The sequence below is a fragment of the Sus scrofa genome, chromosome 1 (assembly GCF_054392235.1).
Source record: "Sus scrofa isolate SSC_HxYL_T2T_F1_AM1 chromosome 1, Sscrofa_HxYL_maternal_Yorkshire_Landrace_v2.0, whole genome shotgun sequence".
NCBI classification, from domain to species: domain Eukaryota; kingdom Metazoa; phylum Chordata; class Mammalia; order Artiodactyla; family Suidae; genus Sus; species Sus scrofa.
Window position 1 is genome coordinate 256,704,824 of NC_139383.1, and position 22,267 is coordinate 256,727,090.

A 22,267-nucleotide genomic window follows, 5' to 3' on the forward strand; every position below is an offset into this window, starting at 1 on the left:
ACTTGATGACTGTGGCTTTGTAATATTGCCTGAAGTCTGGGAGAGTTATGCCTCCTGCTTGGTTTCCTGTTCCTCAGAATTGCTTTGGCAATTCTGGATCTTTTGTGGTTCCATATAAAGGTTTGGGTAGTTTGTTCTAGTTCTGTGAAAAATGCCATGGGTAATTTGATAGGGATTGCATTGAATCTGTCAATTGCTTTGGGTAGTATGGCCATTTTTACAATATTAACTCTTCCGTCCCCTGCGTATGGAATACCTTCCCATTTCTTTACATTTTCTTTAATTTCCTTGATTAATGTTTTGTAGTTTTTAGCATATAAGTCTTTTATCACCTTGGTCAGGTGTATTCCCAGGTATTTGATTTATGGGGGTGCAATTTTATAGGTATTGTATTTCTGTTTTCATTTTCTAATATTTCATTGTTAGTACACAGAATTGTGACTGATTTCTGAATGTTAATCATATATCCTGCTACTTTGCTGAATTTGTTGATCAGTTCAAGTAGTTTTGGGGTTGAGTCCTTAGGGTTTCTATATATATTATCATGTTATTTGCATACAATGACAATTTTACCTCTTCTCTTCCTATTTGGATGCTTTTTATTTCTTTTGATTGTCTGATTCCTGTGGCTAGGACCTCCAGTACTATGTTGAATAACAGTGGTGAGAGTGGACATCCTTGTTTTGTTCCACATTTTAGTGGGAAGGCTTTCAGCTTTTCTCCATTGAGTATTATATTTGTTGTGGGTTTGTCATAAATGGCTTTCATTATGTTGTGGTATGTTCCCTCTATATGCACTTTGGTAAGAGTTTTTATCATGAATGGATGCTGGGCTTTGTCAAATGCTTTCTCTGCATCTATTGAGATGATCATGTGGTTTTTGGTTTTTCTTTTGTTAATGTGGTGTATGATGTTGATTGACTTGCATATTTTGAACTAACCTTGTGAACCTGGGATGAATCCCACCTGGTCGTGGTGTATGATCTTTTTGATATGTTGCTGGATTTGGTTAGCTAAAATTTTGTTGAGAATTTTTGCATCTATATTCATTGAAGATATCGGCCTATAGTTTTCTTTTTTGGTGGTATCTTTGTCTGGTTTTGGAATTATGGTGATAGTGGCATCATAGAATGTCTTTGTGAGTGTTCCTTCTTCTTCAACATTTGAAAAAGTTTAAAGAGGATGGTTATGAGTTCCTCTTGTTTGGTAGAATTCGTCTGTGAAGCCATCTGGTCCTGGACTTTTATTTGTAGGGTGTGTTTTTATGACATAGTCAATTTCATTTCTGGTGACGGTCTGTTCAGTTGATCTATTTCTTCTTGATTCAGTTTGGGCAGGCTGTAAGTTTCTAGAAAGTTGTCCATTTCTTCCAGATTGTTAAATTTGTTGGCATATAATTGTTGATAGTATTCTCTTATGGTTTTTTGTATTTCTGTAGTATCTTTTGTGACTTCTCCTTTTTCACTTCTTATTTTGTATATTTGGGTTTTTTCTCTCCTCTTCTTGGTGAGTCTAGCCAGAGGTTTGTCAATTTTGTTTACCTTTTCAAAGAACCAGCTCTTGGCTTTATTGATTTCTTCTATTGTCTTTTCAATATCTATTTTATTGATTTCCTCTTTGATCTTTATGATTTCCTTCCTTATGCTGACTTTAGCTTTTGTTTGTTCTTTTTCTAATTCATTTAGGTAGTGGGTTAAGTCGTCAATTTGAGATTTTTCTTCTTTATTGCGGAAGGCCTGTATTGCTATGAATTTCCCTCTGAGCACTGCTTTTGCAGCTTCGCATAGATTTTGAGTGGTTGTGTCTTCATTGTCATTTGTCTCAAGGTATTTTTTAATTTCCTTCTTGATTTCCTCATCGACCCAGTGGTTTTTTAGTAGCATGTTGTTTCATCTCCATGGAGTCGGTTTTATCTCATTTCTTTTCCTGTGGTTGATTTCTAGTTTCATGCCATTGTGGTCAGAGAAGATACTTGAAGTAACTTCTATATTCTTAAATTCATTGAGGTTAGCTTTGTGCCCTAGTATGTGATCAATTCTTGATTATGTTCCAAGTGCACTTGAGAAGAATGTATATTCTGATTTTTTTGGAGGTAATGTCTTGAAAAATGTCAATTAATTCTAAATTGTGTCCTTTAGGATCTCTGTTGCCATATAGATTTTCTGTATAGAGGACCTGTCCATTTTTTTGAGTGAGGTGTTAAAATCTCACTATAATTGTATTCCCAGCAATTTCTCCTTTTATATCTGTTAGTATTTTGGGGACGTATCTGGGTGCTGCTATATTAGGGGCATATATATTGATGATTGTAATATATCCTCTTCTTGAATGGATCCTTTAACCATTAAATAATGCCCTTCTTTGTCTTTCTTTATGGCCTTTGTTTTAAAGTCTATTTTATCTGATATGAGTATTGCACATTCCTGCTTTCCCATCTTGTCCATTGGCATGAAATATCTTTTCCCATCCCCTCACTTTCAATCTATACGTATCCTTTGCTCTAAGGTGAGTTTCTTGTAGGCAGAAGATTAAAGGTTTTTGCTTTTTTATCCAATCTGCCACTTTGTGTCTTTCTATTGGAGCATTTAGTCCATTGACATTTAATGTGATTATTGATAGATATGTATTTATTGCCATTTTAAACCTTGTTTTCCAGTTGATTTTGTTTCTCTTTTCTTCTTTTCATTTTTGGGTTGAATGGTTTCCATTTATTTTATGTTTGAGTACTTTTCAGTTTTTGTGAATGTAAAGATCAGTTTTGATCTGTGGTTGCCCTTCTCTTTAATCACATTAAGCCCTTGCTATATATGCTTGCTTTTTCCTGATAATCATATAATCTCAAACCCATCATTAAAATAAAAAAAAGAATCTATATTTTCTTAATTTCCTTCCCCACATTGTATGATTTTGACGTCTTTTTTTTTTAACATCTTCATGTTTAGATCTGTATACTGGCTTATTTAAGTGATTGCTTTCCAATGGTGTTTTCTTCCATCCTAATTCTTTTTTTTTCCTCTTTTTTTCTCTCTGTTTTTTTATTTGGAGAAGCCCTTTCAGTATTTCTTTCAGAATGGGTTTAGTATTGCTGTACTCTTTTAGCTTTTGTTTGTTGGAGAAATTCTTTATTTCCCCTTCTATTTTTTTTTCTTTTTTTTTTTTTTTTTTTTTTTTGCCTTTCCTAGGGCTGTACCCATGGCATATGGAGGTTCCCAGGCTAAGGGTCTAATCGGAGCCGGAGCAGCCACAGCAACGTGGGATACAAGCCAAGTCTGCAACCTACACCACAGCTCATGGCAATGCCAATTCCTCAACCCATTGAGCAAGGCCAGGGATTGAACCCGCAACCTCATGGCCCCTAGTCAGATTCATCAACCACTGAGCCACGACAGGAACTTCTCCCCTTCTATTTTAAATAATATTCTTGCTGGATAGAATATTCTAGGTTGCAAATATTTTCCTTTCAGCACTTTAAATATATATTGCCACTCCCTTCTGGCCTGTAGTGTTTCTGTGAAGAAATCAGTTGATAGACTTATGGGGGTTCCCTTATAATTAATGCTTTGCTTTTCTCTTGCTGCCTTTAGAATCCTCTATTTATCTTTAACTTTTGCCATTTTTATTATAATATGTCTTGGTGTGGGCCTGTTTGGGTTCAGCTTGTTTGGAGCCCTCTGTGCTCCACATATCTTGATATCAGTATCCTTTAGATTTGGAAAGTTTTCAGCCATAAGTTCTTCAAATATATTTTCAATCCCGTTTTCTTTCTCTTTTCCTTCTGGAATTCTGATTATGCATAGATTGGCCCACTTTATATTATCCCATAAGTCTCTTATATTGCTTTCATGTTTTCTCATTTGGTTTTCTGTCAGCTGTCCTGATTGTATGATTCCTATTATTTTATCTTCCATTTCACTAATTTGTTCCTCTGCATTATTCATTCTGCTCTTTATTGCCTTAAGCTCAGTTTGCATCTCTGCAAATGAATTTTCTAGTTTTTCTTGGCTTTTCCTTATATTTTCTAGTTCTTTTCTAAAGAAATCTGCATTACTGTTCAAATCCTCTCTTAATTCCTTCAATATTTTCAGTACCACCCTTTCGAACTCAATGTCTGTCAGACTGAAGTGGTCTGTTTCATTGTTGACTGCTTTAGGTGAATTCTCCTGTTCCTTTAATTGGGAATGGTTTCTGTGCTTCTTCATCTTGCTTGTGTTTTTCTTTTTCTGTGAGTTTGGGGAAGCCAAACTTTAGACTTCTAAGGCTACTTCTATGCAAAAATACCCCTTTGTATTTTTGGGTGGGTTATTATTTATTTTTGGTGTGGGAGTTTGAATATTTGCTGTCTCTTTCTTCAGTGTGAGAAGGCAGTTATTCCCAGGATGCTCAGTGTCTTTCCAGGGAGAAGGCAAGGGGTAGAGCCAGCAGTCAGTGCCTGGTCATTGGGCTCTCAATAGCAGCCTGAGTCTCAGTGCCCAGCCCCCACCCGAGTGTCTCAGGCTGTGGTGTCTGGGCCCATGGTTCAGATGGTCTATGAGGCTCTCACCCTGCCTTGCTGTTCTCAGTCCAGCTGCTGCATTTTTCTTGGTGACTTTGAGCTCCCAACCAACTCAACTGATCTTTCATCAGTTAGGTGGATTTCCAGGAGGTAGGTTCCTTTTCTCCTTCATGGGTCCCTCTCAGGAATGCTAGTCCCATCTTGATCCCTTTTCTCTCTCTTTTTTTCTTTTGTTCTACCTGGTTATGTCAAGAGTTTCTCACCCTTTTTGGAGTTTTAAGTTCTTCTGCTAGCATTCAGTTGATGTTCTGTGTGAGCAGTTTTACATGTAGATGTGTTTTTTGATGTGTTTGTGGGATAAGGTGTGCATGACCTCTTACTCCACTGCCATCTTGCTCCATCCTCCAAGGTAGGTTTCCAGTGGAAGGAGATGATATCAAATGAAAGCACAAACCAGCACAAAAGGATGAAGGGTGCTTCTTTTCTCATTTCTTTTTGCAAAATAACCAATGAGGTATACACTACTTCCAAGTGACAATCCAAGCAAAGAAGGATTCTTGGCTAACCATCTAGTCGCTAGTATTCATGAAAGACAAATTACGAACCTCTCAACATGGTTCAACATCACCAAAACGAATAAAGTTGCTCCCTCTAACTACCTTATTCCATGAAAAAAGTGTACTCTAACTTCTAAGATGATTTTTAAAATTCAGTAGAAAGAAGTAACAACTATCAACATTTCCAACACTGATTTTTCTAATACCCAGAAATATTCACTTAGCAGTTGTGCAACTAATTTGAAAAACTAAATAATATTATACATGTAATTACTATTAGCTGGTAGGAATAATCTCTTGATTCTTGATCATGTTTACAAAATACAATCTTGTAGTGAGCATACTTTTTTAAGTGAGGCTATTGCTAAATATGACTACTATCCTTCATGAAATATAAAGTTAAACTGTTACTGATTGTACTGGTTTAAAATTTTCCTAAATATTTTTCTATAGTAATCATTAGCCAGAAAAAAACTCTCTAATCTTATAATTCCAACAATGTGCAAATTTAGGAGCTTTTTAGTATGAAGCACATAATAAATCTTCAAGAAACAGTTTTGCCTTTGGATGCTAACTATAACACGTCTAATGAGTATAAATTCCTAAGTATTATTTTAAAATAAACACTAATTTGTAGCAAAAAAATAAATAAAAATATTTTGTTCATAAAAAAAGAATGAAGAGTGTTGAAAGTGGTAAATATGTGGGTATACAAAATAGACTTTTTTCTCATTATTTTAAATTTCTTTAAAGATATTTCACTCTTTAAAGCAAAGGTGTTGTTGCCTTAGTTTCCATTTTGTTGGCCAAGTGGCCTGCAGGGACCTTAAACTGACACTACCCAATTCATGCAAGCGCATGCCCTAGAAAATGGCATGCAACATCACAAACAAACTTACATTCCTGAATGGCTTCCCCAACAGCCCTTGTGATCAATAATCCCCCCCCCCATCTCCCAGCATCTTCCCTTTCAATGACCCTTTGATAAGACCCTCCTAGGCCTTACAAAACTCAGTTCTTGTTTTGAATTAACCAATCCAGTCTCAGCCTGGGAATACCAATGACTTCAACCACCAACCCTAATAAAGACATGTGCCTACACTCTGCCTTGACCTCCCTATGTGGCTCCTCCAGGCACGCTGGATATGAGTGCCAGAACCTGCAAGTAATAAAATTCTTTATTTCCATTTCTCTTAAGGTCTGTCATTGAACCACAGCTCACCATCTGTCACTCTGTGTTCCACTTAATAAGTATTAATTTGACACTTTCATAACAAAAAGCAATAACAGAGAACTATGGCATCTAAATATATATATATAGTAGTAAAAATATAACAAGAGCATCAAAGATGAGAGAGGAAATGGCAGTAAACTATTTTAAACTTCAAACATTATACATAAAATGTTAAAAAGAAAAAAAAACTAGACTAGAGAGAACCATAAATTTAAAATGTAGATTTCAGCCCCTGGAATGACTGACAAAAAATATAAATTTAGAGGCATAGATAATAGGTAAAAATGAAAATAAAACAGAATTCTAGGAAAATATGAAAATAATCCAAAACAAAGCAGGATAAAAGAGCAAAAAAGAAACAAAGAATAGACGACAAATAGAAATGTGGTAGACTAATTTCAGGTATAACTAAATTGCAATAAATAATAATTACATTAAATTTAAATATTCTAAACATAGAAATAAAATGACACAGATTGTCATACTAGAGTAAAAGACTGCCTCCCCCAAATCCACTTTCACATAGAGATGCAGATAGATTAAAACCACAAAGATGAAAAGATATAATATGTTTATTTCTTTTCTGAAAAAATATTTCACCTTAATTTTTGAAAGATATTTTTACTAAATACTGAATTCTGATTAATAGATTTTTTTTCCTTTTACCATTCTAAAGATATCATTCTGTAGATTTCTGATTTGCATAAATTCTGATGAGAAGTCTGTACTATCTTCTTATCTTTATTCTCCTATATTTATTATGTATTTTTCCCCCCAGCTGCTTTACATTTTTTTGAGTATCAATAGCTTTAAGCAATGAGATTATTCTGCTTTTTGTTAAGGTTTTCTTCATGTATTCCTGCTTTGTTATCCCAAGGTTCTTGGATGTTTGGATTTACAGCTTCCATAAAATTTGGGAAATGTTCAGTCATTATCTCTTCAAATATTTTTTCTGTGCTCCTCTCTCTTTCTTCTCCCTCTGAGACTTCTCCATAACCCTAACCCTAACCCTAAACCTAACCCTAACCCTAAAAATACATGCATGTTAAATTTTCTGATATTTTTCACATCCTATTGAGTCTCTGTTCACTTTGTATCAAGTATTTTTACTTTTTATTTTTCATTTAGGATATTTTCTATTGTTGTCTTCAGGCTCACTGATCATTACTTCTATAGCTACTGCTCTGATATTAACCCCATCTATTAAAAATTTAAGGTACTCATGTTTTATTTCTTGAAATAATGTTTGCTCTTTTTATTTTTATCACATTACATTCTTGTTTTCCTTTAAAACATTAGCATATTTATTTTATGACAACCTATTTAGATTCTTTGTCCTCTAAGTCCATCTCTGCCATTTATCAGTCTCTTTTTTGTAATTATAGCTGATTTACAATGTCGTGCCAATTTCTGCTGTACAGCAAAGTAATTCAGTCATACATATATATATATACATTCTTTTCTAATATTCTTTTCAACATAGTCTACCCCAGAAGATTGAATATAGTTCCCTTGCTATACAGTAGGACCTTACTGCTTATCAATTCTAAATGTAATAATTTGCATCTAGTAACCCCAAACTCCCAGTCCATTACTCTCCCCCTCCTCCCCCCTTTGGCAGTCACAAGTCTGTTCTCAATGTCTATGAGTCTGTTTCTGTTTTGTAGATAGGTTCATTTGTGCCATACTATAGATTACACATATAAGTGATATCATATATTTGTCTTTCTTTCTGACTTATTACACTTAGTATAATAATCTTTAGTTGTATCCATGTTGCTGCAAATGGCGTTATTTCATTCTTTTTATGGCTGAATAGTATTCCATTGTGTATATGTTCCACATCTTCTTAATCTATTCATCTCTCTGTCCCTTTCTATTGACTGAATTTTTTTCCAGGTGATATTAGCCAGTTTCTTTGCATAACCTGATTTTTTATTGGATGCCAGGTATTGTAAAATTTACCTTTCTGAGTACTGACTTTTGTTATATTCCTTTAAAGAATGCTATAATGTTTCACTTTGTTCAGACAAGCAGTTAAATTACTTGCAGATTAGCTCCATCTTTTTCAGACTTTTTAAAACAGTTTTAAAGGCAAATCTAGGTAGCCTTTATTATAGGGATAATTTAGCCCCACAATAAGATGTGACCTTTATGGCTCTCTATTGAATATGCCATATCCCAAAGACATGGTCTCTCTACTCTCATTGGAAGGAAATATGATAGTCACCAGGCCTATGTGAGCTCTGGTAATTTCTTGACTTATATTCGTTGTGATTTTTATTTCCTCAGAATTTTCTTTTCCCCTGAAATTATCCCACTGCTAGAGGTAGAAGGTACAGATGTGAAAAAGGGAAAGATAGAGTAAAACTTTTAGAGTTGAAGTAAATTTTATGTAACAGTATGAACTCAGGGTTTTATATAGTGATAGATGGATAGTAAACATTTTAGGCATTGGAGGCTACAGAGTGAAATATTTAGAGGTAAAGAGACAATATCTGTACTCTCAAACAGTTCTCTATTTATGGATTTATACACTCACACATGTATATAAGGAAAATCTGGTAAGATGTTAGTAGGCAAAGATCCTGGGTGAAAACTTAAAGAAAATGCCGATTCTTGTAATTTTTCTATAAGTCTGAAATTATTTCAAAATAAAATTTTTTACATATATATCCATTATTTACTTAAAAATCTGGAGAAATGGAAATAATGAGTATAGATGGTGATGAAACAATGAGCTGTCAATTCTTTAAACCAAGTGATTGATACATGAGGTTTCATTAAATATCTCTCTTTTTATGGTAATTTGAACATTTCCAAAAGTTAAAAGTACATGTGTACTCACATGTACACAAAGACCAGAGCTGCAAAAGTCTGGGGAAACATTTACAGTAACATTGACAGCAGGTAATATGATTGAGCAGGGCATATAATTTAACAAGAGAAATAAAAAATATCATATCTCTTGCCCTAGTAATTTCATTTTCTAGAAGTTATTCTGTGAAACATAATGAGTTGTATATATATTTTAAAAAATGGAGTTCCCATCATGGCTCAATGGTTAACAAATCTGACTAGTATCCATGAGGGCAGGGGTTTGATCCCTGGCCTCCCTCAGTGGGTTAAGGATCTAGCGTTGACGTGAGCTGTGGTGTAGGATGCAGACACAGCTAGGACACCACATTGCTATGGCTCTGGTGTAGGCCAGTGGCTACAGCTACAATTGGACCCGTAGCCTGGAAAATTCCATATGCCGCAGATGTGGCCCTAAAAGACCAAAAAAATAAAAATAAAAATAAATAAATAAATACTTTCAAAGTAGCAACTTCAAGTGTACATGGTGCATCAAAATAAAGTAATTCAACATTAAAATGAATAATTTTATGACTCTAAATTAATAAAACAAATAGGGAGTTTCCATTGTTGCACAGCAGTAACAAATCTGACTAGGAACCATGAGGTTGAGGGTTCGATCCCTGGTCTTGCTCAGTGGGTTAAGGATGTGGTGTTGCCATAAGCTGTGGTGTAGGTTGCAGATGAGGCTTGGATCCCGTGCTGCTGTGGCTCTGGCATAGGCTGGCAGCAACAGCTCTGATTCGACCCCTAGCCTGGGGACCTCCATATGCCACAGATGTGGCTCTAAAAAGACAAAAGACAAAAAATAAAAAAATAATAAAAATGTTAATAGCCATCACCTACAGGGGTAGTAATAGTGATAACAATATTTTCTTCTTTATACACTTCTACAGTTTTTGAATTTCTAAAATATCTATTATTTATCACAAAGTAATACCTATAACAATCCTTTTAGAATTTTGCAATTCCTTGAGAGGGTATATTAGATTTTAAAACTGTTAATTTCCTGGGCATTCATCAACATGACCAGAACTTGTCTATGTTGAAGAAACATTGTATCAAGTTTTTATATAAGGATAGAAAGAGGAATTTTAATAAATTTTTATAACTAAAACATTGTTTGATATAAATATGCTAGTATGCTTCATATTGTAGAGTTAAAATAAAGGCACTAAGGAAGTGGCTGAGACAAAGTAGCAGAACCTTGTACATACAAAACTTGGTAGTACAGGTCAGAGTGTGAAAAGAATTGAACGTGGATCAGACTGAAATATAAGGCTCATCCCAGCAAGAGTGGAAATAAGTTAAAAATCCTCACCTGTGGGGTTTGGTGCATGCCTCTTTACCTAGAACTGAAAGTAGTGTCCACTGTGACAGAAGCCATAGAAAAAAGTACTCACAGTTAGAGGTTTGATAAAGTGAAAACACTCCAACAGAAGTGAGACAGAAGACAGGCAGCAGGATTTTAGTGACCAAATCACACAGGTCAAAATATGGATTTACTATGCATTTGACACTATGCCAAACTTATGGAATCTTTATAACAACAAAGAGAGTGATGGTTAATTATTCTCTTTCTTCAAATAAGTACATTTTTAGAAAGCATGAGTAACTTCCCCACTGTGGGGTACTTTGGGGTTGAGCAGAATGTATATTCCTCCTATTTCCAAATAGTATGTGTGATATTTTTTATTGTGTTGCCACGCAGTGCACTGAACACACTCATTGGTATCACCAAAGAAAAGACCCTAAAGCAATTGTCTTTGTGAAATAGGGATCAGAACCTATTAGAATTTGCATTTATAGCAGACTACTGTTCTCAGTGATTATAGCTAAATGAATTGAGTAAAGACAAAGAGTAAAAATGTCTCCCTATAACTTTGCTTTCCCCAAAGAAGACTGTCAATAATTATCCAAAGATGCCAAGTCTAGTCGCTGTACACCAAACACCCACATTTCCCCTTGGTCTTATTGGTTAACAGCTTTCCGAGTCAGCAAGTATTTTACAGCAGCTTTTACATCCTTATTTCTCAAGCTATAGATTATAGGATTTAGCATCGGAGTCACTACACCATAAAACATAGAAATAAGCGCCTCCCTAGCTTGCAAACTGTCTTGCCCAAGGATATCTTGAGACTTGGGTTTGGCATACATAAAAAAGATGGTACCATAAAATATGATCACCACAGTCAGATGTGCTGAACAAGTAGAAAAAGCTTTGCGTCTCCCGGTGGCTGAGCTCATTCTCAAGATGGTATAGAGGATAAACATGTAGGAGAAAAAAATGACCAGAAGTGGAAGAACCAGAAAAACCATATTTGACACTGCTAGGGTAAAAAAATTGAGGGAAATATCAGCACAAGCTAACTTGAGAACAGCCAGTATCTCACATAAGAAATGATTGATGATATTATTCTCACAGAAAGGCAATTGCATGGCAAGAGCTGTTTGCACAATTGAGTTGACTCCACCAGAGAACCATGACACAGAAGCCATCAGTACATACACCACCTTGCTCATGATGATGGGGTATCTCAGAGGGTTACAGATGGCCACGTAGCGGTCAAAAGCCATCACACCAAGAAGCAAACACTCTGTTGACCCCATGGCAAATCCAAGGAACATCTGCACTGCACATCCACAGAACGAAATATTCCTTTTCTTTGAGATCAAGCTCACCAAAGTCGAGGGAACAGAGGAGGATGTATAGCAGATATCCAGGAAAGAGAGGTTGCCCAGGAAGAAGTACATGGGGGTATGAAGACGGAAATCAAAGATGCTTGCTATGATCAGAACACCATTGCCAATTAGAATTACCAGGTACATAACGAGAATTAGAGCGAAGAGAATAATCTCAAGTTTTGGATAACCAGAGAGTCCCAGAAGAATGAATTCTTTCACAAATGTCTGATTTATTCTATCCATGTTCCAGTTTTCAGGATGTCAAAGGAATACCAACATAAAATATGTTCACTGCTAAGTAACAATGAATGGAACAAATTTCTTGGATAGTCACTATTTCAGGGTGAAATGGGGTGTTTTCTTTAAAGCTCTATCATTTAGTTATCTTCAAAATAAAATATTATATCAAGAGCATTGGAGTTAACTTGTGGTGTGGTGCATTAAGGATACAGTTTTACACTGCAGCGGCCCAGGTTCAATCCCCAGCTCAGGAACTTTCCCATGACACAGGTATGGCCAAAAAAAGAATATCTGTGCCTAGAACACAATGATACTGGGAAGCTGAGTTTCAATGCCCTGTGTCCAACGTTTGAAGTTCTAACACCAGAAGCAAATTTCAGAAACAACCTTCCCCACTGTTGAAGACACACCACATTGAGTTTTGTAAAAGCTCTAGAATATTTCAGATAACAAACTTGACCTCATTTAGTCAGGCTCAGTGAGAGAATGGTGGTGAAGGAAAAAAACTCAAAAAGGACTGGAATTTTGATTTGGTGTTTAACAGAAATGCTGAAAATGTTAAAGCAAGTTTGATTATATGAATATTTGTTTGTCTGCCTGACACCCTGGATCTATTTTGAGCCTGTTCAATTGTATAATTTTATAGAGCAGACATTTGATCATAATATATCGAACCACATACACAGCAATTTATGCAAAGGTCAAGTTAGTTGTTGATCTTGTAGTCAAAGCCTACTCTTACTATTTTGTTACTTTGAATTACAAGACCAGTGTGTAAATTACCTCTGCAAGTATACGATGGAGGTCTTTGAAGAAAAATAGTCTCTCTTCATTTGTTTTATTCTGTGGCTTCAGAGTTATTCTTTGTAATTCATTTAGGTGAACCTGAGAAAATAATAATGCTTAAATATATTTCTGTGAATGTGTGTGGAGCACTTTATACTTTACCAAAAAAAAATATTCTTATCATTATCCCTACTTTTTTTTAATGTGAAAGAGAGAATGTGGCCAAAATAATCCAGCCTATAAGTAGAAAGTGGAGCTTGAAGCTCAGATCTTGGTCAATGAAGTCTAGAGCTCTTTGGGCTACAACACCAAAAGTCATTATACCATTTTTTCCCTACCAGGTACTATCAAGAAGTTTTGATCTTGTGGAAAAAAAATGAAGAATCAACTATTTTAGTCTTTCAAATTTTTCATGTAGAAAAATTAGACATTTCATATAGAAATGTCCTGGAGATCTTGTTAAAACGCAAATTCTCTTTTACTACGTCTGGGGCAGGGCCTGTGACTTTGCACGTCCAATAAATTTCCAGGGTATGGTGAAGTAGCTTGTATGGGGCCTTGTTGTGAATAGTAAGGCTTTAGTGAGATGTGGCTCTGGCATTTGCTAGAAAACACAAAAGAAGTGTTAAGCTAGGCCTTAGAGTCAAACAAAAGAAAATCTTTTTTAGATCAAAAATATCTGGTTAGTCTGCCAACTCACTATTACATTTAGAATGAATAAGCAATGAAGTTCTACTGTATTAGCACGGGGAACTATGTTCAGTCTCTTGGCGTAGACCATGATGGAAGATTATATGAGAAAAAGAATGTGTGCATGTGTGTGTGTTACTATGCTGTATAGCAGAAATTGATACAACACTGTAAATCAACTATACTGTAATAAAAAGAAAAAGAAAATAATGCCATTGAAAGACAAGTTATATAAAAGCAGAATAAAGTTCTGCTGAAATATTATAAAATGTAGGATATTACTGATAGTATAACTTGAGCCCAACCCTGTTCCAAGGGTAGGAAAGTAATTGCATGGCATGTCTGTCATCAGAAAGTTCACAATTCAGTGAAAGAAACATTACAAATGTATGAGGAATAATTTGATATAGAATATAACTACATTATGTGACCACTATGACAGTGAATATTATATGTGTTTCCAGAAGATGAATGGGAAATAAACAAGGTAAGAGAGTTTTAGAAGAATCTCAGTTATACTGGATCCACAAGCATGGATAGGATGGAGGCAGGTTTGGAAGAGAAGAGGGGAAGACAGGTGTCCCAGAGGGAGGACAGATTGAATAGAATTTAGGAGCAAGCATTTTGGTAGTACTCCTTTTCAGACCAGAGAGTTTCTGTAGAGTGGTCACAAGCACATTTAAAAAGGTAAATGAGGGAATTACCATCATGGCTCAGTGGAAACGAATCTGACTAGTATCCATGAGGATGCAGGTTTGATCCCAGGCTTCAGACACTGGATTAAGGATCTGGTGTTACCATGAACTGTGGTGTACTTTGCAGACATGGTTCAGATCTGGTATTGCTGTGGCTGTGCCGTAGGCCAGCAACTACAGCTCTGATTTGACTCCTAGCCTGAGAACCTCCATATGGCACAGGTGTGGCCCTAAAATGACAAACAAACAAACAAAAGGTAAATGAAGTAAGTGTATAGAAAGGTCCAAAAGTCAGGCAGAGAAATTGACACTTCTTTTTGTAGGGAAGAAGCTAATTATTAGAAACATCATATACCAGGTGAGTGTTGAGTCCCTGGGATCCTAGTTATCCTCCAAACTTGACATCATAACAGTTTGGTGCTATGAAATTTTTGAGAGATTTGTGACAAAAAGAATTAAAATATTTAGATTAATTATTATTAATTTCTGACTGGTACATTCCAAAAATCATCTTTTCATAGTCATTTCCAGTTTGAGGTTAACCAAAATTGCAAGTTTAGGGCTCACATATGATAACACTTTTGAGAATCTCAGCATAAGCTCATGACCTCAGTGTAACACTCAGTTTGTTTTTTGACTATAGGTGAGACGATTTCTCTATGACGCATGTCTTGAGACAGAAGCCAAACTCAATAGAGGGATTCTGTCTTCAGAAACAATTCAGTTAAAGAACACAAAGTAAAAATTTCAACTTAGGTGACAGCACAAATTAAAGATTATTGAATCTTCAAATTAGAGATGAGAAAATTGAATCTTAAAGCAATTTTTAAATATATACTAATTCAGTCAAAGACCAGAGTACCAGAAAAAACCCTTTTCATTTATATAAATTTAAAACAATTTCATTTATCCAAATAACTTCTATTACAGAATTTTATGTGCTAAATACTGTGCTCAAAATCAGTTTTCTTGGTTGAGATTATATGCTAATAACGGGCAGAGACAAAATCCATAGCCCATTCTCTTTCCACTAGTTCCATATCCAACAGAGAGCATTTAAATCTGTGCGAAAAATACCTGCCAAGAACAGAAAATGTTCAGTGAGTTCCAGAGAATATTGAGATCATAAAGGCAAAATTTGACTTTACTCAGTTAAAAATACACAAGGAGAATGATTAAGTCTTGAGGACTTAGTACTTCTTATCATGAAGGAAGGTTCATGGCTGTGGGATTCAGTCATATGCCCCAGAAAACTCTATTTGCTATGATATGGTTCTATACTCACTGTATATTACCTCTTAGGATAAATCAAAGTTCTCCCCAAGTGGAGCCAGAAATTGGTCAAGAGATGCTTTAGACAGGAGGACAGACATAAGCACCCTGATCAACCAGACATGGGTGAAAAGGAAGAAGACAGCAAAACATTGACTCACCAGGAGACCTGGTGATGTTTCAGATTCAGCTCATTAGGGGTCCAGGCCCAGACAGCCTGGCTTTCCATTCTAGACAAATGTTGTAAGAATAGATCCTGGGCCACTTAAATTGCTTCTGCTACCTGCTCCAAGCCTTCTCCTCCCAGGCAGAAATTTCTTGGCCACTTCAAACCCACATTAAGCCAGGCACATCTTTCTTGCTACCTTTGTTAGTCTCCTAGAAATTTAATTTTAGGGGATATTGTATGGTAACAAGAGATGTGAGGGAAGGAGGCTACCTCTCTTTCTTATCCCTCTACATCTAGTGACTAACAAAGTGGCTGCACATAATAGACAGTTTTGCCTGAATAGGTGAAGGTTTACTTTCCAGGCTCTTAAGCAATTTCCCTCTGCACTATATGTGGAGTCATAATCAAGAAAATTTCAATATCCCCAAATCATTAATTTGTCACAGGCTCTGACAAATTTTTTTAAGGTATTGCTTACTGAGTACTAACAAGATGCCATCTTATATAGAAATTTACCTATTTATTCAATGCAAGTACAGATAGACCACCTAATACTGACTTCAATGGATATAGGATGGGGTTTGCCTAGGGAAAAAGTGCTTGGGACTTAGAAGAAAAGTCCTAGGTTTGAGGTTATATCTTCTAATGTATAGCCTCAGTTTTCTAATTTGTAGAACAGTGATAAAATACCTATCTTACTTTTCTCACAGGTTTGAGAAAAATTCAGATAGCATTTGGAAACTGCTTTATTGATTAATGGGTAAAATACAGATAATAACAACAATAAATCCTAGCTGTATTGATAATAATATAAAATTAGTTCACATTTTAAATTCATATTTAATAATAGCTTTAATGGTAGAATGAAAAAGTATAGCTCCATAGTATTCAAGACTTACCATTATACTGACAAACTATTCCACATCCTAGAAGAACCTGTTAAATTCTTCTTAGTATTTACGTCATCCTTCTGAATTAAGGTCAGGTTCAACAAACAATGCCAGATTCCACAGATGTGAAAGAGTAAATATTTGTTATGCAACAGTTGTTGTAATTGTTCCCAAGTTCCCAAAGCAATTTAAAGTTGGAAGGAGAGATCTGAGGAATGGAGAAACTTCTGGTGCATTAGGGACAGTGTCCCACAGACACAATTAAGAGTGGTGTTGTGAATATAATGTGGCTGAACTAAAGCATAAAAATGAAATAACATTCTCTCACCCATGTAAGTTTGGAAACAGGGGCAACTGTTCAGAAAACTAACTTTATGAAATATGAGAGATTTTTAGTTTAAGATATATTTAACAAATCATAGTTCAAAGTAAGATCATAGTTGAAATGACAATTACCAAGAGGAAATGATAGACTTGAAAATGATCTTAATATTATAAATGAATAAAACAGATATTTCCTGTGAATTAATTGCATTGCTATTTAATTTTATTTTGCCTTTTTTTTTTAAGGTATGGCATATGGAAGTTACCAGACTAGGGGTTGAATCAGAGCTACAGCTGCCAGCCTACACGACTGCCACACTCACACAGGATCTGAGCAATGTCTGTGACCTACACCACAGCTCACAGCAACACCAGATCCTTAACCCACTGAGTGAGGCCAGGGATCAAACCCACAGCTGCATGGATACTAGTCAGATTCGTTTCTGCTCTGCCACAACAGGAACTCCCTTAATATTTTTATCTTCATTCTTCTGGATAAGTTAAGGTCATATAAGATAACACCAACTTTTTTGTAATGAAAATAAATACAGATAAAAAACAAAATAAGTATACAGGATAAAAATGAATTCATATGCTCAAGGTCAAAAAGAAGTTTTAAAGTCTAGAATGGATAATTTAGGGCATGTTGCTGAATTAAAGTGTTTCAAAAAATCTGTTAAGCTACATTATACACTCTAAGTGTAATACGTAGATTCTGACTGTAATTTTCCAAAAGATGTTAAATTTCACCACAGAATATTCAGATTCTGGAGAGCTGTTTTTAGAAGGAAGGCTCATGACTAAGTAGGAAAATTGCTGCTAGTGGACTCTAGTCCCAGCTACTGACCCAGAAATGGCCATGTCCCCTTTTGGACTTGACTACAGCCCTTTGGTCTTATACTTGCCACCAGCACCATTTGACAAGGGATCCAGCAAGAGTCTTACCACCTCAAACCCCATGTAACAGGGCTTGCCAATCTCAGTCCTGCTTGTGGACCCTGAAGTGGCCCATGGTCTGACTCCAGCCACTCTTGGTCAATAGTCTTGTCTATCTAAGGACCAGGAAGGAGGCATTCTCACTTGTTCCCTACTGCAAGGCCTCCAATCTCTGTCTGACAGCAGATCCTGAATCATCCCTGTAATTCTGTTCCAGTCCCTTCCAGCTTCAGGCTGGGAACACCATGCCTACCTAGGGACCTGCCTAGAGACATGCTCATCTGAACTCCTGAATGCACCTGCAAACCTGTCTGACCACTGCTGTTAAAGCAGTCCTATAACCTAGCTCCAACCCTTCACAGTCATAATCAGAGTAGTCCAGCTCACCTAAGAACTTGCCAATAGACACATGTGTGGTGTCTCTATAGGTAGGCACTTCACATTGATCTAATTGCACATGTTGAAAGGGCTTTATAAACTGGATTCAGCTTCTCACAGCTGTGGTCTGGGATCAGTTCTCCCACCGAGGGACTAGCCCAGTGACATGATGGAGGCCCCCTAGGGACCTACAGAGAATTACATACCTTATAATAGGCCACCCTTCTACAAATAATGAAGCTGACTCTTGTCCTAGCACTAGAAATATTGGAGGCATTTCCAACCACCCAGAGACATAAAAGTATATGAAATATAAATCTCGGAGTTCCCATCGTGGCTCAGTGGTTAACGAATCCAACTAGGAACCATGAGGTTGCGGGTTCGACCCCTGGCCTTGCTCAGTGGGTTAAGGATCTGGCATTGCTGTGAGCTGTGGTGTAGGTCACAGACGCAGCTCAGATCCTGCATTGCTGTGGCTCTGGTGTAGGCCAGTGGCTACAGCTCTGATTCAAACCCTAGCCTGGGAACCTCCATATGCCACAGGAGCAGCCCAAGAAATTGCAAAAAAATAAAATAAATAAAATAAATTTCACTGCTAAAGTTAAATATAAATACAAACACAAACTCTTGTATATTGTAATGGTGGCATGTAAATCACTTTTAACATTAGTATATAAATTTTTAAAAAACTGGTAAGAATAAGTAATACCACAGAAATTTGTTAATAGAAACATAATACTGAAAGAAGTAAAACCTGACATCTGTTACATGAAGTGGGGGAAGGGAGGGTAAAATGTAAAATTTCTGTATTTTTTTTTTGTGTTAAGTTAATCTGAACAGACCAATAATGAGTAAGGAGAGTAAAGCAATAATCAAAAACCTCCCAACAAAGAAGACTCTAGACCAGATAACGTCAGTGGTGAATTTTACCAAAAATTTTAAAAAGAATACCAGTCCATCTTAAACTCTTCTAAAAAACTGAAAGAGGAAACACTTCTAAGCTCATTTTAAGACAACAGCATTGCCCAGCTAGCTCAGTCAGTAGAGCATGAGATTCAAGAGGATAGCATTACCCCAGTACCAAAATCAGATAAGGACTCTACAAGAAAACTACAGATCAGTATCCTTGATTAATATATATGCAAGGGTCTTCAACAAAACATTAGAAAACTGAATTCAATAGCACATTAAAAGTTTAAACATCGTGTTCAAGTGGGATTTATCACTGGGATGCAAGAATGGTTCAATACACACAAATCAATAAATGTGAAACTCCACATTAACAGAAAGAGGTATTAAAAACCCTATGATCAACTCAATAGATACAGAAAAAGCATGTGACAAAATTCAATACATTTTAAAAATTTTTTCTATAAAAAGAATGAACTTCAACATAATAAAGGTCATATATGATAAACCCACAGCTAACATACTCAACAGTGAAAATCTAAAAGCTTTCCCTCCAAATCAGGAATAAGACAAGGGTACCCACTCTTGACACCTGTATTCAATATAATACTGGAAGTCCTTGACAGAGCAATTACACAAGAAAAAGAAATAAAAGGTAATCAGTGGAAAGGAGGAAGTTAAATTATCCCTGTTTGCAAATAACATGTTCTTATGCAGAGAAAGCCCTAAAACGGTGATAACTAAAATATTAATTCAGTAATGTTTCAGGATACCAAATCAATATACAAAAATCAGTTGAATATCTATAAACTTACAAGGAACTACCAGAAACAGAAATTAAGAGTACAGTCTCATTTACAGTAGCATCAAAAACAATAAAATACTTAGGAATAAAATTTAACCAAGGAGATGAAAGAGCTGTACCCTGGAAACTATGAGACACTGATAAAAAAATGAAGAAATAGGAGTTCCCGTCGTGGCGCAGTGGTTAACAAATCCGACTAGGAACCATGAGGTTGTGGGTTCGGTCCCTGCCCTTGCTCAGTGGGTTAACGATCCGGCGTTGCCGTGAGCTGTGGTGTAGGTTGCAGACTCGGCTTGGATCCTGCGTTGCTGTGGCTGTGGCGTAGGCCGGTGACTACAGCTCCAATTAGACCCCTAGCCTGGGAACCTCCATATGCCGCGGGAGCGGCCCAAGAAATAGAAAAAAAACAAACAAAAAAAATGAAGAAATAAATAGGAAAATATCCCATATTCATGGATTAGAAGAATTAATATTGTTTAAAAGTTCATACCACCTAAAACCTACAGATTTAATGTAAAAATAAATCTATAAAAGTTCTTTTCACAGAAACAAAAAAATCAATTCAAAAATCACAGGAGTCACAAAGAGGTCTGAATAGTGAAAGCAATCTTGAGAAAAAAGAACAAAGCCAGAGGCATCATACTTCCTTATTTCAAACCACATGACAAGTTTTCAGCAATCAGAACAGTATTGTACCTGTATAAAAACTGACACATGGACAACAGAACAGATTAAGTCCAGATATAAACCCAAGTCTACAGTCAACTCATACTTGACAAAGGCAAGAAGAATACTCCTTGGGGAAAGGATAGTCTCTTCAATAAAGGTGCTGGGAAAACTGGGTCACCACTGAAAAAGTAAAATTAAATTAAACCATTATCTTATACTATAAAAAAATGAACAAAAAAAATTGAAATGGATTAGAGACATACGTAAGACCTGAAACCATAAAACTTCTAAAGGAAAACTTAGGGGAAAAAAATCTCTTTGACATTGGTATTTGTAATGAGTTTTTGTAAATGACACCAAAAGCAAAAACTAAATAAATTCAGTTACATCAAGCTAAAAACTTCTTCAGAGCAAAGAAAACAAACAGCAAAATGAAAAGGCAATCTATTAAAAGGAAGAAAATATTTGAAAACCATATAGCTGATAAGGGGTTAATATCTATAATATATAAAAAATGCATACAATTCAATAGCAAAAAAAAATTAATTTTAAAAACAAAGGAACCAAATGGACATTATTCCAAGGAAGATATACAAGTGGGCAATAAGTACATGAAAAAGTGCTCAACATCATTAGTCACAATGAAATATACATCCATTAAAAAGAAGGAAATCATGACATTTGTGACAACATGTATGAATCTGGGGGACATTATACTAAGTGAAATAAGTCAGACACAGAAAGAAAAATACTGTATAAATTTACTTACACGTAGAATCTTGAAAAATAAAACTGACAGGAGTTGAAAAAAAGTAGAACTGATAAGAACAGAGAATAGAATGGGTTGCCAGGGTTTGGGCAGTGAGGTAAATTGGTCAAAGGGTAAAAACTTTCAGGTATTAAATGAATAAGTTCTGGGGGCCTTTTAGAGCCTGGCGATTATAATTAGGAATACTTTATTGTATACTTGAAACCTGCCAACAGAGTAGACCTTAAGTGTTCTCACCACATACACACAAAAAGGTAAGTATGTAAGGTTACAGAAGTGTAAATTAGCTTGACCATGGTGGTCTTTTCACAGTGTATACATACAGTAAATCATCATCTTACACACCATAAAAAATCATATTGTACAACCTAAATATATATATATTTTTGTCAATCGCTTCTCAATATAGCTGAAAAAGTTTTAATAAAAATATTTGGATTCTTAGAAACAAAAATTTACTTAAGAAATAGTAGTATTTCACTTAGTATGATGATCTCTAGGTCCATCCATATGGCTGCAAATGGCATTATTTCATTATTTTTTTATGGCTGAGTAATATTCCAGTGTACCTATGTACCATATCTACAGGGACATTTACTCAATACTGTATAATAACCCATATAGAAAAAGAATCTGAAAAGGAATGCATATATGTATATGTATAATTGATTTACTTTGCTGTATATCTGAAATTAACACAGCTTTTAACATCAACTATACTCCAATAAATTTTTTTAAATAGTAGTATTTATGCATGAACATAGACATAAGCACACAACTTTCCACATACACACATTCACACCAGAAATCATACTCTGCGTACATTAAAATTCAAGTGGAAATATGTTAGATTTTTTTGTAAGATCATGGAAGTTTAGAGTTGTAAAACTCCATGAGGTACTGTTTAGTGA

General features: G+C 35.6%; 1 protein-coding gene and 1 non-coding gene across 2 annotated transcripts in view; both read right to left on the reverse strand.

Annotated features, from left to right (window-relative positions):
- The window catches only part of LOC106509227 (uncharacterized), a 434,083-nt gene that overhangs the window by 154,664 nt on the left and 257,152 nt on the right, over nt 1-22,267 (reverse strand). The gene's annotated exons all lie outside the window — the stretch shown is intronic.
- LOC100152911 (olfactory receptor 13C4) lies at nt 11,070-12,073 on the reverse strand. The gene has a single exon (XM_001924713.6). It carries the CDS (start codon nt 12,065-12,067, stop codon nt 11,111-11,113), a length of 957 nt encoding a protein of 318 aa, XP_001924748.3. The 5' UTR covers nt 12,068-12,073; the 3' UTR covers nt 11,070-11,110.

Coding starts and splice junctions, on each gene's coding strand:
- LOC100152911 (XM_001924713.6), bottom strand. CDS start 12,067: ATGGATAGAATAAATCAGACATTTGTGAAAGAATTCATTCTTCTGGGA.